At 41.8% G+C, this 17,753-nt stretch overlaps 1 protein-coding gene across 2 annotated transcripts in view; it reads left to right on the top strand.

Annotated features, from left to right (window-relative positions):
• Positions 1-14,427, top strand: part of sema4f (sema domain, immunoglobulin domain (Ig), transmembrane domain (TM) and short cytoplasmic domain, (semaphorin) 4F) — a 57,155-nt gene extending 42,728 nt beyond the window's left edge. The window contains exons 2-15 of one of the 2 annotated variants that reach the window (XM_004554304.2): positions 4,199-4,347; positions 4,717-4,776; positions 8,494-8,592; positions 8,973-9,081; positions 9,217-9,336; positions 9,433-9,584; positions 9,662-9,843; positions 10,164-10,305; positions 11,188-11,401; positions 11,649-11,758; positions 11,854-12,005; positions 12,246-12,301; positions 12,423-12,613; positions 12,735-14,427. In XM_004554304.2, the coding sequence (XP_004554361.1) occupies positions 4,199-4,347; positions 4,717-4,776; positions 8,494-8,592; positions 8,973-9,081; positions 9,217-9,336; positions 9,433-9,584; positions 9,662-9,843; positions 10,164-10,305; positions 11,188-11,401; positions 11,649-11,758; positions 11,854-12,005; positions 12,246-12,301; positions 12,423-12,613; positions 12,735-13,442 (2,444 nt within the window). In that variant the 3' untranslated portion in view covers positions 13,443-14,427. Of the gene's footprint in view, positions 1-4,198; positions 4,348-4,716; positions 4,777-5,449; positions 7,675-8,493; positions 8,593-8,972; positions 9,082-9,216; positions 9,337-9,432; positions 9,585-9,661; positions 9,844-10,163; positions 10,306-11,187; positions 11,402-11,648; positions 11,759-11,853; positions 12,006-12,245; positions 12,302-12,422; positions 12,614-12,734 lie in introns of those variants that run through there. The other variant, XM_004554305.3, reaches the window with a different exon arrangement.
• The last annotated feature ends 3,326 nt before the right edge of the window (positions 14,428-17,753 follow it).

Below are 17,753 nucleotides of genomic sequence, written 5' to 3' on the forward strand. Positions count from 1 at the left end.
AAAGAAACAAATCTTTGTGTACTTTAGATTGTTTGCATTGCCTGTTCTGTATTTTTCTAACATCTGCCAGTGTCACCTGCCCTCCCTGCATAATAATAGAGGCTGTGCGCTATTATTCTCTCCTCTCTATCGTTCTAATTTCTAAGTAAGAAATGCACAAAGGAATGCTGCTTGTTCTCTTATGGTGGCGTTCGTAGATTTGAAGCATGTTCGTGACCATTTTGATGGTGAGGTGGCTTTTCACTGAAGGGGAAGTAATGCAGTATTTCTGAGAAGCATGCATGCAGACGCAGTTATCTCTTGTTTGGTTTCATTATCAGAAGTGATGCTGCTTTCAGTCTTATCTGGTCTGCGGTGTACACATTTATTTATAGACCAGGTAAAGTTAGTTAACTTTAGATGCTGACATACATACACAGGAAGGGATCTGACATCACTTCCTGTATTGCAGCCACAGAAGTTGTTCTGAAGAAAGCTTTTAAATTAGAATTCAGATGCTACTGTGAACCATCGTAATTCGCTGGAACTTTAATATAATACAGTTGCAATATTCACTATCTATACTATACGTTCCATAAATGCTGCTCTCTTTACTTCCATTGTGGGAGCTTTTGAGGGTTTGTATAGTGCATGAATTGTATAAAATTGCAGGCAATGAACAGGCAGTGTAAACATAAATGGCAAACAATGTAAACATAGTAAACTGTGAGGGATTTCAGAGAGATTGTAGCAGGCTGTTCTGTGTCAGTTAGCTGACTTTTCTGTGCTTGAGCTGCTGCTACTCTATGTTTTAGTGCCATCTTATCTTGCAGTCAGGGCTCAAACATCAGGTATTGTATTATTGTATTGTCAACCACATTTAACTCACTGATTCAGCATATTTACAGAAAGGCTACAGGTGTTGTGTTCAGTGCCGTTCACAAGGAAACTTCAAGATGTGGACTGGGCAGTCCAGAGGCTTTCCAATCATTTTTCTGAGCCTAAGACCACTGAATATTCAAGTTATTCACATGATTTTTTAAAGAAATAGATGTGTGCTTAGCTGGAGATTCGACATTTGAAAACAAACTTTTCATTTAAACCAGACATAAATGATGGTCATTTAAGTTTAACTCTTAATATAAGAAAAAGAAGTGCAAATTCAACAAAACATCTAATTTTTTACATGATAAATGTGTAAGATGACAGGAGAAGTTCTGGTAACTCATTGCCCAGACTATCCTGTATTCATAATAATGCTCTTTTTTGTTTCACCCATATACCCAATGTTACAAAACAGAAATTTCTAAAGTAAATTGTGGAAAAAAAGGAACATTTCTGTCATTTATCTATTACTTAGCTATTTGTTGTGCTATTAATGGCGATGTGATAGGTCTTTATCAATAGAAAAAGCTGTAACAACTAGAGATGGCACGATACCACTTTTTTATGTCCGATACCGATACCGATATCATGAATTTGGATATCTGCCGATACCGATATGAATCCGATATAGTGTTTTTTAATCAACAAAACTGTTTTTTAATATCTTGCTGCATTTTGTATAAGTTCATACTCAAGTTTAAATAAACAACAGCACTAAAGCTATTCTGTTATACCTGTGTGTAAAAAGTACACTGCGCCCAAAATATTTCATAGTTCAGCAACACTGATCAATCTAATAAACTTAAACCTACTCCATCCTTCCTATTCTGGTATTTTAAAGAGTACTTAGCAGAAATATTAAGCAACCTAACTAATAGGGTTGCAAACTACCAGCAAAAAAAAATAAAAAATAGGGAACCACCCTCCACCCTCCACTTTGTGATGCTTAATCGATGCAATCAACTTTAATTTGATGCAGTGTGAAAAAAAAATGCACAGAAATAAATTATTTTTTCAAGAATAATTAAATAGATTCAACATCTTTCTTCAACAGAATTGCAGAATTCACAGATGGTACTTTCCCAAAGGAAAAAGTACTATAGCTTACTAGGGTATATTAGACTTAACAGTTACTATATACAGTAATGGACTTCTATACATTTTACATCAGATTAAAACTTTGGGTGTAAGATTCAGATAATTATTTATTAAAAGCTAGACATTTTAAATGAGAATAAGAAAGAAAAGTATGTCTTTGTGCCCCCTTTTCCCTGTTAATGCCCTATCGGCCCCCGTGGCTAAACTTTGCTAGATCCGCCCCTGCACAGTTACCAGCGTCAGCTACGTAGAAAAAGATCCTCGAGTAGAAAGTAATATTAAATACATTCTAACAACAGCTGATCAAGCTTAAACGTGCTGCTGTTGTTCAGCTGCTGGTTTCCTCTTTCTGGTGCAAAGTGGGCCAAAAACAAACAAGAGACACGGACTCGCGACAGAAAAGCCGATCAGCTGATCATTAAGCAGTTTCATGAAGTAGCAGCAGGAGAGAGAGAGAGAGAGAGAGGCACTTGCTCCATATATCGGTTGTTAAGCTTAAGGCGGGAATGCTTTACAAACATTCAGAGAGGAACTTACACACTTGCTTTACTTCTCTCTGGGATAACTTCCTCGGAGATGAAATGCTGGTTTGGTAGCGAGACTACAAATACACACAGCCGCTGTATCACGTGACCACACTGCTCCGACGTGCTACGGTTATGAGACGAGTTTGTGAGGTGCTTTTTTGATATTTAATGGATCGGATTACATTTTTTATTTCTCGCCGATATCCGATCCAGTAATTTAGGTCAGTATCGGACCGATACGTAATATCGGATCGGTCCATCTCTAGTAACAACTATGAAAATACAGTTAACAGTTCAAAAACTCCTTGCACTCCTTCATGTTTTCCAAAGCATTCTAACGGGCTGAATTGCAGTCTTTGCAGGGCCGATTATGGCCCCCAGGCTTTATGTTGGACACCTTTTCTTTAGATTTTAGGTGCTAGGTGTTGAGTTTGACAGTAAATGTGTGTATATAGGTGATAAATACAGTTTCTCATATTATAAAGCCACGTCTGCCCTGTGAACAAACATGGGAGTTGGTTCTGTTGTTAGTCATTAGTCATGATTCATTAATTGTTTAATTGTGCAAGTGCAGTGAGTAATGCACATTATCTGGTTTGCTCTTGTTAGTTTGTTTGAGGTTAAATTAACACCACATGCTGCACTCATTAGCATTTATCTGTCATCTGATTTGTCATCTGTGGTGCAATGGCGCTTCTTTATTTTGTGTTCCTGTGTCTTTGATTGGGACGTCGAAACCAATCGCCGGCCCCGCCTTCTTTGGAGGCGAAGCCGTGTCTGGCTTTCTTCGTGAGGCTAAAAAAGGGTGACATTGGAGGACTTTAAAAAAACTGCTAAATCACACAAACACACACAATCGCTCACCAGTACTCAAAAGAAGTTCAGCACACAGCTGTGCTCTTTCCTCTCAGCAGCTGGGACATCAGTACGCACACACGCACAAACACACACACACACACACACACACACACACACACACACACACGCTTTGTCCTAGAGCTGAAAGAGTGGGAGGGAGAGTGACTGAGTGAGAGAGCAAGCAAGAGCTGGAACACAATTTAAAAGCTTCGGGGATTTGATTCATTTGATAGTTTTTAGATTAAGGAGAGAATTATGGCTGATATTACACACCATATATTATGTAGAAGATGAATCAGTTATGTATTATACATTATGATTATGCATAATTTAGTTTGTTGTATTTCCTCCTCTGCAGTGGATTTGCGTTTGAACGAGGACGGCGTTTAAAAAGGAGGCAAACAGAAGGTTGTTTCCAGAGAGCTGCAAGGAAGGACGGAAGAGTTGGAAGATGCCTTTGTTGTAAACAGTATATCACTGCAGAGAGAGAAGGGCAGAAAAATGGCGGTAAACATCGAGTGAAAAGAACGATGAAAAAGTCTCAGAGAGATTAGGAATTAATCTGCTGCTCTGATTGTGTAAGAGGACAGTGTGAAACACGGGTTACGCTCATCTCTCCCTTCCTATTCTCATCCCTCCATCCCTTTATCTCTTTAGAACTTCTTGCTGGGAATATGGTGTTTGCTTAATCTCATCCTGTCAACCATTTGTTTCCACAGTTACATGGGTCAAGGAGGCAGCGAACAGATGTATTTTTTTTCCAAGCCCTGTTTTCTGAGTGTGTCTTTCCAAATTCATTTAGATCCTGTTATTGACATATATCACCCCCTCTCACCCCCTCTGTCTGACAGACACCATCCTGGGTTCGGAGACTTTCGGCGATGTGGCAAACTTCAGCACCTTCTTGCTGGACCGCTCATCGGGCATGCTGTTCCTGGGTGCCAGGGATGCCATACTGGCTGTAGACACCAAGAAGCTCAATGAAAAAAAACCATTAAAGGTAGGCGCAGTGCCAGTGTGTGAGTAACCAGGCAGCAGCATTAAACCACTGAATACAGGGTGTATCAAAAAGAATCAGGATATATACGTCCCCCGTCGCATACGTCCATATAATAGTCAAACTTGTCCCATACTTGTGTTAGCGTGTCTGGAGTCACTGCAGTTACTGTTGTTATGCTACCTACCAGCAAACAAGTGAAACTCTTTCTAACAGTGCGTGTTTTGATCGACAGCTGTGTACAGCTGTGGATTTAAAGCATTAAATGTATTTTGTGTTGTATTTGGTGCTCTCTGCCAAAGCCTGTATTATCTTTGTGTATAAGAAAACTGACAGACTTACTACGTCTGTGTATCTTCTTTCTTCCTGCAGATTATTTGGGACGTCTCAGACGACAAGAGGAAGTCATGTGAGGGAAAGGGAAAGACAGAGGTGAGAACAGTGCATGTGTGCTGCTTGTGTGTTGTTTTTGTGTAGTTCAGCCAAACTGGTGTTAATGCAAAATTGTAGTACTGTCTTAAATCTTGCTATTCTGAAATGTGGCTTTGACTTCCATTGTTGCTGTTTGAAACCCAAGAACAGACTGGAAAACACAGCCAGCACTGAAACTTGTACTTCCTGCAGGAACTCAGCTCAGTCGTACCCAGATAAAATCTAATGAACCATTTGAATGTCCATGAACTACGCTGATCGTTTCTAATATTAATTGAGTTGCTATGTAAATGAGAATATCTGGCTTAACTGTTTTACAAAGATTGCTGGATAAACATAAACACAGTGGACTAGAAGGTATTAATAATGACGAATCCCAGCCTTTGCAACTGAGGAGACAATGCATTTATCAGATATACCAATAATATGTATAGGAGTCCATTCATACTCCACCCATATATACATGAATGGTGCACATGACTAAGCGCATGGTCCTCGATTGAAGCTGTAAAGATTTTGATGCATGCAACAAAGTCTAGGTCTTCATTAAGAGAAACCAATGTAGACAAAGAGGAGGTTAGTGCTTATATATATATATATATATATATATATATATATATATATATATATATATATATATATATATATATATATATATATATATATATATATATATCACCAAAGACTTAGATGTCACATGTCTCTGCTTTTATTTTGTGCTGTGCCGTACATTTGTGTGTCTTTGTGTGTGCTTTACAAACCTGTGCTGTTGGGCATTGGATGGGAAGTTCTGGGATTTATGCCAATGCCCCAGTAGGGGTGTGTGTGTCTGTGTGTGTGTGTGCTCGCGTGCATGTGTGTATATAAAGAGAGAGAGCGATAGAGATGAAAACCCAGAATGAAGTGGATGTGGACTCACAGATGTCCAGTAACTGACTACGGAAACTGATCAACTAGAGCGCACTATCCACTCCACTGTACATGTCAGCATGTTACTCTGCTCTGACCAAACTGCTCACAGAAACACACACTTGATCTACATTTCTTGTACCTGACTGATTTATTGGTTTAAACAAAAAGTAACAGACTGAACCAGATCTTTTGCTGGCATAGTGGAGTGTGCGGCCTGTGAAAAACACAAAAGATGTCCTTAAATGACTGGATAATGCTCCAAATTGAATCAGAGCAGAAGAAAATCTCTCAAATCAAAGATAAACAAAGCCAGTGGAAGGTCAGCGGTTCAAAAGAGAAGGAAGTGCAATTAGTTTTGACCTGTTTTTTCGTAAACATCATCAGCACAGTTTGCTGTTCTCTACTGTAAGGAGGTGATAGACTGATAAAGCCAGGAAAGGGTTGTTTTTTTCTACAAAGGCATTGATTACAAGAATATACGTGAGTCAGATGGTTTAAAAAAGTGGGGGAGGGGGCGCAGGAGGGGAGTCGAACCAATAGAGAAAGAGGAAGTGCAGGGGAGAATAAATGAAGATTGCAGAGACAAGACAATAGACTCAACAAGAGAGTACCTGCCCGTGTGTGTGTGTGTGTGTGTGTGAATCATGTGAAAACTGCAGACTCAGAGACAAATAAGGACACGTTAGTAATAGCTTACTCCTATCAGCAGGACATTACTAACTACAGGATTACAGGAAAAGACGTGGATATATGATAAAAGATCTGACTTGAGTTTAATTCTGCCATCGCATTCATCATAAGGTGTAAGAAAACGTCAAAGCTTTAGTAAGTAGTGGGTGTGCATGTATACAGTCATCATACTTTACTAGTTATTGCTTCACTGATACTAAAATCTTAAATGCTTCTTGGGATTTTTTGGTTTGTAAGTTTGAATCTTTTCCGGTGTAACCCCCAACACCCCAACATGTCACAACACATGGCTTCCTCTTCCTGAGCCAAGTTCTGCTGAAGGTTCTTTCCTGTGAAAAGGACGTTTTTCCTTCCTGCTGTTGCCGAGTCCTTACTCATAATTAGTTGTCTGTCATTCAGCTGAAAGACACTAAAACTGCACTAATGTGTCATCTTCAGGTTCAGAGGGAGTTTTTTTCTCCTCACTGTCACCAAGTTCTTGCTCAAAGTGGATCGTTGGAGAGTCGGTTACTGTTTATAACCCTATAATATAGAGTGGCTTAAGATGACTATTGTTTCAATCTGGTGCTATATAATTCAAATTAAATCAAATTAAGCTGAGGCTTTGAGGGAAAGACGAAAACAACCCCTGTCAATCAATATTTACTTAATTTACTTCAGGTACTACAGTAGCATCACTGGATATGCTGCACTGTCAAAACTGTTGTGGAAGTGCTTGCAAGGAGAAAGTCTGCAGAAGAGAAGCAGTGAGAAAAGTGCTGGACAGAAAGAGATAATGGAGGGTGAGCGCGGAGCATGAGGTCAAGAGAAAAAAGTTGGACCATGTCCTCTCACACACATACATCAGTAATTAGCGGGAGATTGCTTTGAGCAGGTAAATGTCAGCAAGCATGAAAAGCTTTTAGATGTTTAGGTGGCAGGACTTTTTATTTCTGCGTTGCGCACCAAAGTCATTAAAGTTTTTACTATGAAAGATGTATAATTGGAGGCCATTTTAATCAAGAGTACAAAAGAATTCAATAAAATCAAACAGAATAGAATAGAGCCATTCGAGCCACCCCCATGCCAGATTGTGAATGAAGCTTATTAGTATGAATGGGGTTAATTTGGGGCCAATGAAATAGCTAATCCCAGGCTGATCCCTTTGTTACCAGCCTGAGCTCCACTTCTGTCTTTCTCTTGTTCTCTCGCTCTCTTTTTTGGCTCTCTGTCCAACTCACGTGGAGCTGTACCAGCATGGAGGGCTGGTTTGAGTGACACGATCTGTGCATCAGAGAGGATCAGGTCTCTGGGGAGGTGAATCAGGCCTGGAGCTCATCCAGGATGGCACACACACACACACACACACACACACACACACACACACACACACACACACACACACACACACACACACACACACACAGAGCTTAGTAGAAATTGCTTACGTCATGGTTTCTTGGTAACTGGCATGGGACAGTGAGTGTGTTTTTCCATAACAGCTTCTGATGTGTGACAATAAGGAAAGAAAAATAAAGTGTGCTCAAATATATGTGTAATCTGGTGTCATGCATGAAAGTGGATGATCTCAAGTTTCATGCCTGTGTGTGTGTGTGTGTGTGTGTGTGTGTGTGTGTGTGTGTGTGTGTGTGTGTGTGTGTGTGTGTGTGAGGCCTCGGCTGATAGCAGTGGGAATCTCAGGTGTCACCTCCAGCAGCGAGGCATCTCCAATTTCCTGTTTTGTTGTTCAAAACTGAACTCTTTACCCTTTAAACTCTTTAAAACGGCTCATGAAGAAAACACCTTTTTGTCTCAAAATTCAAAACATTTTTGAAAATCATTAATCATTTGGTGTTCAGCAACAAGAAGAATAAAAAAAGGCAGAAAGTTAATGTTTATAACGAAACTTATTTATATATCAGTGTAGACCAAGAGTATTTTATCATATAACATACCTATTGCCCTTTTTCACTCAGTGAAATCATTCTTAATCCAATGTGAATTTAACTCTTATTAAACATGTGTAATTATGAACATATTTGCTGTATGTCCTGATTGTTAAACCGAGCTTAAAATGGATACAGTATCTTGCCTTCTATGTTGCCTTTATTTTTTACTGTTTGTCTCCCCCTGCAGGGCGACTGCAGGAACTACATCCGACTGTTGGAGTTCCTGGGAGATGGTCGCATCTATGTGTGCGGCACCTATGCTTTCGACCCTCAGTGTGCCTTCTTGGTGAGTGCGTCCATGCGCTTGTAGTTTAGCGACTGATGCATGATGATGACCTCTGACCCCGCTCAAACAGACAGACATACAGACAGGCGAGCCACAATATGGTTACATAATGGGTTTGAGTTTGCACATGCAGCATTAATGAGTGCAGATGGATCTCCCACACTTGTACCCATAATGCGTTTATACACCACCTGCAGTGAGGTCTAAAGACTTTTCCAGGCTTCAGCAACACCTTCTCACAGTAACTATTTTTAGGAGTTCATAATGAATGAATTATGAATGAAGCAGTGTAAGTTGCCAATAAGCAATCTGTGCGAGATCAGACAGAAAAGCCTGTAATTAATTAGGAAATATAAGTCCTTTGTTTCTCTTCTCTGCAGAATGCCACTACATTTACTCTGGAAGAAGTTGATGGAGTGGTGAGGATGGAGTCAGGGAAGGGAAAGTGTCCTTTTGAGCCTAGTCAGCATTACACAGCTATTATGGCAGGTAAGTACCACTGTGTGTGATTGACTGATTAAGTTTCCTGGTCAAAATGAAAATTTTAAACAAGAGTTTTTAAGCTCTCTTGATATCTTTATATAAAATAAACGTTGTCCTTTCTCTCATTTTTTTGCCTTTTAGATGGTCTCCTTTACACAGCAGCTACCAGCAACTTCCTGGGAACACTCTTCGACATCTCCCGGGCAACGGGCCCTGAGCAGGAGCGCATCCGAACTGAACGATCCATCAACTGGCTCAGCGGTAAGAGACACATTTGCCCACAGTCACACATGCTGACCCCACACTTTCCCACAAGGATAATTAGAACTGTGTGTCTGCGGGTGTTTTTTCTCTCAGACCCAGAATTTGTCAGCTCAGCTTTCATAGAGCAGTCCGCAGGAAACCCGACAGGAGACGATGACAAAATCTACTTCTTCTTTAACGAGGTGGCCAAAGAATATGACTTCTACACCAAAGTCAAAGTACCCAGGGTGGCCCGGGTCTGCAAGGTAACCCACTGTCTTGACTGAATCATTGATCCCTATATATGATTGAATCCCTGTTAAGATTAACTCTGTCTGTTCAGTCTGATGTGGGAGGGATGAAGACTCTGCAGCGACGTTGGACCACCTTTCTCAAGGCTCAGCTGGTATGCGAGGACAAGCCCAGCGGCCAGCGCTATAACGTCCTAACTGATGTTTTCACCATGCAACATATTCCAGGCGACCCCAGCAGCACACACTTCTATGGACTGTTCACCTCCCAGTGGTAAGCCAAAGAGTAACCAAGAGGCCAGAGCAGAGCCTTGGTCATACGAGATATTGTAACACTAGAAATGTAGTTTCTTGCTGTTGTCTTCTGTTGTAGACAAATATAGATGATCTATCAGTGGATATGGTGCAATACAGGCTCATTCACAGTTTTCAATTGCATGATATAAAAAGTATAAATAAGCATGAAGCTGTTTACTTGCTGTAGCTTCATGCTTATTTTCCAAAAAAAAGATGTGATTTTACTCTTTTTAAAAAATGAGCTTTTTCCTTCCATACTTAGCATCATGCTAAACATTTATTTTCCCTTCCTCACAGGGAGCAAGTAGACCTGTCGGCCGTGTGTGTTTTCAGCCTGTCTGACATCAGCAAAGTGTTGGATGGTCCATTTAAAGAGCTGAAGAAAAGCTGCGACAACTGGATCAATCATGAGCCGATCCCCTCACCGCGGCCTGGCCAGGTATTAAACTGCACTTTCACATTTTCGATGATTTACACTGCTTTTCTGAATCTAAATATGGCAGCCCGCAAACATCACGGATGATTTATTGTTGTTGTAGAAGATTTTACAATCTAAATAATGCTTGGTTTACACTGAACATCCTCTTTAAAGTTCAGAAAGGAGGAGACATTATGTGAATTTCTCTAGTGGATGTTTAGGAATCATTTCTTTGATCCAAGGCGTAACTTGTTTGGTCCAATATTTTTTTATCCTGCCAAAAATACTTGATCTGTTTGGCATTTAAAACTGAGGTTAAATGAGGTTTGTTCTCTTTTATTAGCAACGTGTCCTTCTGGATATGATCCAAAGATACTCTTTTACTCTGACCTTTTCCCAAAAGGTCAGAGTAAAAACACAGTTTCTTTAATCTGTGAGAAGTTAGTGAATATGTTTGGTGTACATATATTTATTTTAACAGTTATATTTAACAGGGTGGCACACATGTTCAAAAGTACAGCCATCTGTTTATCTTAATTTTAGCCATCTATTCAAGTACAGGCTGATTTTCAATCCTCTGTTCAGATTTTAGTTCCACAAATCTTCATCCAGTGCATTTATAATGTGAACTCTGATGAGGCGGATGTATAGACTTTATAACATTTGGTTTTGCAAGAGTTCTCAGCTGTATATATTAAAAAATAATAGATGAAAATAAATTCCAGGTTAAATTTATACCTTAGTTATTTCTAAAAACATGATATCTTCACATTTTAAAGGAGGCACATATGAAATATTGTGAAGCCCTCTGGAAGTTCAAACTTTAAATGTACCATGCATGCATTTTATTTGACTTTACTACCATAAATTACTAAGACACACCCTTTCCTTTCTTTATAATAGTGTTTAAACAGTGCATTAAAGGCTGAGGGCTTTGAGTCCTCGCTAAAACTTCCTGACAAGGTGCTGACATTTGTGAGAGACCACCCTCTGATGGAGAACAGTGTGACTGCAGCATCCCTGCTGGTTCGAAAGGGAATCAGTTACACCAAACTGGCTGTAAATCTGAAGGACGGCAGCGAGGAGCGGAGGGCAGCAGTGCTGTATCTAGGAACAGGTGAGAGATCAGACAATAGAGACGACAGGAGGATATAGAAATTGTAGTGCGTTTAAAATTGTAGTTAATGTAGGCAGCTCCCTAAAGCTGAACTAAGATACAGATAAAGATAATGGTCCTTAGAAATTAAATACTGAAGTCAATGCAAAATTGATAAAAACCTAAACTTTCACAAGTTGTATTAGAAGTTGTGACACGAATGTGAAATAATTAAATAAATAAAAATAAATAAAAAAATGTGTTGCAGACCGTGGGGAGCTCCACCAGGTGGCAGTAGTGGGCCAGAATGTCACCTTACTGCAGGAGACTCCTCTGTTCACATCACAGGAACCTGTTAACAATATATTACTGCACAAGGTAGAGCGCACGTGCGTGTACATACACATACTATAAGCACAGCCGTGCTTCGTTCCATTTCTCAGCGATTCTGCAACTGTTCTCCGTGTTTCCAGGGCCACGCTCTGGTGGGCAGCCCTCTGTCTCTGGCTCGTGTCCAAGCTGAAGGCTGCGCTCTGTATCGCAGCTGTGAGGTGTGCGGCAGAGCCAGAGGACTGGGCTGTGTGTGGAGCACAAAGGAGGAAGCCTGCAAGCAAACAACAGAAGAGTGAGTACTACAGGAATATCACAATGAATTGGAAATTTTCCAGAAAAATGGAAATGAAAGGCAGGCAGCAGCTGTATAAGGTTATAAAATACCAGAGTGACCCATTTTTATTCCAGCAATACTTTCGTGTACCAATGTTTTCCTAAGGAAAAAAAAATGGAAATGTAATACAGAAAATTGAGCTATATGTAAGAAGCGTTTATAACATATAATATGTTATAATTTTGCCCTTGTGTGCAGGCCCGGTCCCGGTGATGTGGTAGACGCTGCCTTAAAAAAGTGTAATGTAGCAGAAGGTAAGTTTATACTTTCATTTAAGATAACGTGATCGTCGCTGTCCAGTGTGATTGTGAGTGAAAATGCCTCTGCTGTTGTTAATCAGCTATTCGCCGTCTCCGTTCTCGCCCTCCGCTCTAGGTCGCTGCAATCCGTCGCCCCAAGTGCTGCAAGTGTTCCGGGGCCTGCGCCTCTTGTTGTCGTGCGTCCAGCTGTCCCCTCGGCCCTGTAGCTGGGAGTATCCTCCCCACAGACACACCAGGCAGCACAACTCTGACCTGGAGGTGGTTGTCACTGACGACAATCTGGGAAACTATGTCTGCACGTGCCAGGTATGAAGCTACGAGGCAGGCCTGTGTTTGCTTTCCTTTTGTCATTTTTTGTTGTTTTTGCTTTTTTTTTTTTTTTTGAAAATAAGGACTTTTTTTTGTCTGTGCTATTTCTCTCATCTAGGAGGGGGGCCCTGCAGTCAGAGACCCCACCCCTTGCCGCAGAGCAGCCTATTATCTGACACTAGAAGCTCCCAGTGTCGAAAAAGTATCAACATCCGAAGGTCGTCATATCCTGGCCTTGTACATATTTGCCATCTTACTTGTTTTAAGTTTTGTCGCCGTCCTTATCTTCTTTGTGAAACGGCGGTGTGGGATTGCCCGCAACCTGCCAGATAATTCGTTGTCATCGGGAAAGGGGCGGGACTTGCTGGGTTCCTCGGCCACTCCTCAATCTCCCAGCAGCTCCAGCCTTTTCTCGGATGGATTCCGGATGGCGGAAAAACGAAACGGGACGGCGACTTCGACCACAACAACCACGCTCCTTAGCAACCATGGAAACGGTGGGCACAGTTACAGCGACACTCTGATAAGCAGCAACTCCAGCAACGGCCATGGGAATTCTCTGTACGCCAACTGCAACACGAGCGGCAGCGGGAGGAGGCTTGGCCCTGAATTTCTATCACCAGATATGCTGGACAGAAGGACGGGGGAGCGGGAGAGAGTGAGGTCTGAGGGGGGAGAGACAGAGTCAGGGGAGGGGGAAGAGGTGGAGGAGGGTCTGAGGGATGGGTTGGGGGAAGGAATGAAAAGACTAGAAGAGGAGATCTCCAGCTTTACCATGTTTAAATCACCAGCACCGCTGGCTAGGTGTGAAGAAAGTTCGATATGAAAATGTTCGATACCATTTTGCATCCTCCAAAAAACCTGAAAACTACTGGAATCAGTGCAAAGTGGCTACTGCCAAATGCCTTTGAATACGAGCTGTGACGTGAGAGAGACTTCAGAGATTTATGAGAAATATAACTTTATGTCCAAGCATGTGAGAGAGACCTGTTATGCACAGAGAGAGCTGCAGGACAGAAATCATATGACAGTGTTGGTATAGACTTCTTATAATGAGTAACTCAGGATGAGAGCTGTTGCCGATGTACATATAAATGTAAATATGAGCAGTGTGAACAGGTGATAATGGACTTGAAACTGAGCGATTACATAATTCTAATATTACAAAGAATCAAAGATGAAACGTCTACATCTGTAGACATGGAAAAGCCATATTGTCTTTCTCCTTAACCCCTGTTGTTGTTTGCTCTCATTTGCTTCTCCTGGAAAGGAAAAGTGCACTTCTCTCTCACCGCCTGTCTCTCTTTCTCTTGCTGTCTGTGCTTCTCTTTCTCACACACACCACTTGAATCTCAAAACTCGATGGGTTCAAAGGCACCAAAGGACTGCTGAGCCATAGACTGCCCGGTCAGACCTGGGCCTCAAACAGAGAAACGTCACTGACAGAGATTTAGAACCATAAATTCACTGAGGAGCCTTCACATGGACTGCAGTGACTGTGACGGGGCTGTCCCTTTCTGCTCTGCCGAAGATGTGCAGAGGCTGATAGGTTCAAGGTCCGTCAGACTTGTGTCACTGTGGAAAAGTGTAGTTGCAGCGAAGACGCGAGAAACTGAATGCTGCTTTCTGTCACTGCTCAGATTCACCATCACTGAGACAGAAGTCGTTCAAAGGATATGAAATTCATTTCAGTCTCTAGGAATGGACCTTATAGACTCAAAGACACCATCACCTCATGTTGTGAGTGTGGATTTTAACATAAAGTGTATTGTTTTGTCACGTTGTTTTGTAATAAAACATTTAAAAAGTTATTATCCTGTTGCCGTACTGTCTGCTAAAAGCATGGATGTGGGGACATGTAACAAATAGTGACGTGTCCTTCTTTTGAATGCACAAAGCAGCTTCTGTGCCTCATGTCTGTGTAACTGTCTTCACCGTAGTGCGTATGTGGTCCTGTTTGTGTCTATGACTGAGTGTGGGTACCTTGGTACATGAAATACATGGATTATATTACACCGTTGCAAATGCATCCTTTCATTTTTCAGTTCTTTAACTATACAGTGATGAGCTGTAAAGTTAATCAATTTCCCACATGTCTGCTGTAGAGCTTTGACTTCCAATAATTCATCATTCATACAGTAATGTTTGGTTTTTTTTGCTCACATGCTAAGGTAATGGGTTGCATTTATTTATATAGCACTTTTCAAGGCACCCAAAGCGCTGTATAATTCCACTATCATTCACTCTCACATTCACACACTGGTGGAGGCAAGCTTCAGTCAGTCTGCCCTGAGACTGAATGTGTCCTTGGGTGAAGTGTCTTGCCCAAGGACCCCTGAGCCACGGTCGCCCCAAGGTTTCAAAATGCTGTACAAACAGTATAGAAATAGAGCTCAGAAATCCAAAGAATCCAAGACACATGAGAACAAGATCATAGACAACAAGAGACAACTCGACAAAGTGCAATGGGTGACTGAGACAATATATTACATAAAAAGGTGACTATAGAGACACCCAGGAGACACAGTTGAAAAACGTAATAATAAAGAACCTAAGAATCATCCTGATGATCTTTAATAATAAAAAACTGACAGGACCAAAAAACACAAAACACTGGGTCAGCAATCCAGGACCATGACAGCATTGTCAAGCTAAAAGTACTGCCCAACTGACTGATTTGATTCAGCACCAACATATAGTTGTTTCTTGACATGAAGCCTATCTGCTCAGGAAAGAGAGCCTGGGCTGTGCATACTCTGCTGATGATCTGACTACTGAGAGTGAAGTGTCTGGAAGGAGTCACTACAGGAAACTAGTGAAAGTGTAAATAAAGAGGCAGCCCTCTACTCCTCATTCTCCCTGACAATATTAGCCTTACTTTACTTCACGTAATTCTCAATGTTTTCCATAAATGTGTCAATTCAAGGAAAACCATCAGGTAAAATTTTCGCAGATTTCTTCAGTCACGCCCTGGTGAATCAGCAGGCAGCTGATCAGTAGTGTTTTTGTTTCTCTCTCTCTCCCCCTCTCTCGCCTGGGTGGAACTCGTTGCAGGTTCACGTCCTCGGCCCACGCACCTGTGAAGAGGAAACACCTGTGCCTCATTATCGCTGTCAACGTTTAAACCAGAGGATGGCAGCTACTCATCGCTGGATCGTCGTGTGACTCAAAATATAGTTGATAGCTCTTGCTGGTTCTGTGCCTTTGTGCTAATGTGTATCCTCTACATAGATTTCCTGGATCTGTCACTGTGTTTCCTGAGAAGATTCTTATTGTGAGTGATTGGAGATTGGCTGGCAGCGAGCAGTGTGTGACCGAAGAGGAGAGAGTGTTTTTTCCTGTCTTCCCCTCTCTGGATTTGCCAGAGCCCTTGCCCCTGTCACCGCTGCTGTTTGACTGAGGAAGAATAAAGTAGTCGTGGTAAGCCAATCACACGATCACTTTAAGATGACAAAGCAACAAGGTGATAGATACCAGTTTTTAAATTGTGTTGATAGGCCACGTAAAACCAGAGTCATGATAAACAATAGATACGGTGTTTTTTCCTTAATAGTTTCGTCATGTTTACTGTCTAAGGACAGCGCTAGCAAGCACTCTGCTTATGACCAAAAAACAAAAAAAATAGTCCGTTCGTTTTGGTGGAAAAATGCACCATGTCAACCAATCAAAAAATGATATGGCAACATGATATCTGGTTGTTTAGGAAAAGGGGCAAGTTTTGGAAGTGACGGCGAGAGAAAGAAATACAGCAGAAAAAGAGAGAGTGAGTTTTGAGGTGTGAGAGATTTGTGAGGTTTAGCGTGTTTGTAGTGTGTAGTTGGTCTTGTGTAGTTAATGTGTTGTGGATAGTTTTGTGTTGTGTGTCAGAACAATGAGGTGACTGCTGTCTCCAGGTAGAATCAGGAGTGATACACCTGCTGCAGTCAGACCTGCAGGCATCAGGCTGTGATGTTCTCCTTTATACTGGACAGAAATTATTTTTTTGAAGTGGCACAAATAATTTGTGTGGCATCTTATTGAATGTAGAACAGCTGATTGTTCTGTAAATAGTTTGAAATGGTTAGTTAAAAAAGGGTAAAAGGTAAATGGCTGCAAATAACTTTGTTTCCTAAATTTGTGCATATGATTTTAAACTCATCCCCAAGTGGAGGAGTTCAAGTATCTCGGGGTCTTGTTCGCGAGTGATGGGAGAAGGGAGCCGGAGATCGACAGACGGATTGGTGCTGCAGCCGCAGTGATGCGGACGCTGCACCGGTCCGTCGTGGTGAAGAGGGAGCTGAGTGTAAAAGCGAAGTTCTCAATTTACCGGTCGATCTACGTCCCTACCCTCACCTATGGCCACGAGCTGTGGGTAGTGACCGAAAGAACGAGATCGCGGATACAAGCGGCGGAAATGAGCTTCCTCCGAAGGGTGGCTGGCCTCTCCCTTAGAGTTAGGGTGAGAAGTTCGGCCATTCTGGAGGGGCTCAGAGTAGAGCTACTGCTGCTCCTCCACATCGAAAGGAGCCAGTTGAGGTGGTTCGGGTATCTGACAAGGATGCCCCCTGGGCGAAGTTTTCCGGGCATGTCCCACCGGGACACGCTGGAGAGTCTCTTGGCTGGCCTGGGAACGCCTTGGAGTTCCCCCGATAAGCTGGAGGAGGTGGCTGGGGACAGGGAGGTCTAGGCTTCTCCGCTTGGGCTGCTGCCCCTGCGACCCGGCCCCGAATAAGCGGAGCAAAATGGATGGATGGATGGTGGGACTTCAAGAGAACTGTATATAAACGAATGCCCAAACGAACAAAACGGCTCTGAGAGCCGGGTCTTTGAAGTGACAAAGCAGCACGTACAAACTTCAAAACATGTACAAAAGACAACAGAAGTGCTCCAGGATGCTGGGCGCAGTGTTGAGCTTTTGTTACCTAGTGGCTACACAAGCCAAGAAGTACCAACAACCGGATTTGGTGTGTGGTAGTAACAGGTAAATGAACTTTTTTTTTTTTAATTATTTGAACATATATGCGTGCTTGTGTGTAAATACACAAACAACACACATATGCTTTCAATTGTGTAATTTAAGTGATCTAGTAGCTCTGCTTTGGAAGTTCAGTTAACGCTAGAAATGTGTTTTGGAGTTTGAACGTGCTTTGTCTCTAGG

Source organism: Maylandia zebra, linkage group LG3, assembly GCF_041146795.1.
Source record: "Maylandia zebra isolate NMK-2024a linkage group LG3, Mzebra_GT3a, whole genome shotgun sequence".
Lineage (NCBI taxonomy): Eukaryota > Metazoa > Chordata > Actinopteri > Cichliformes > Cichlidae > Maylandia > Maylandia zebra.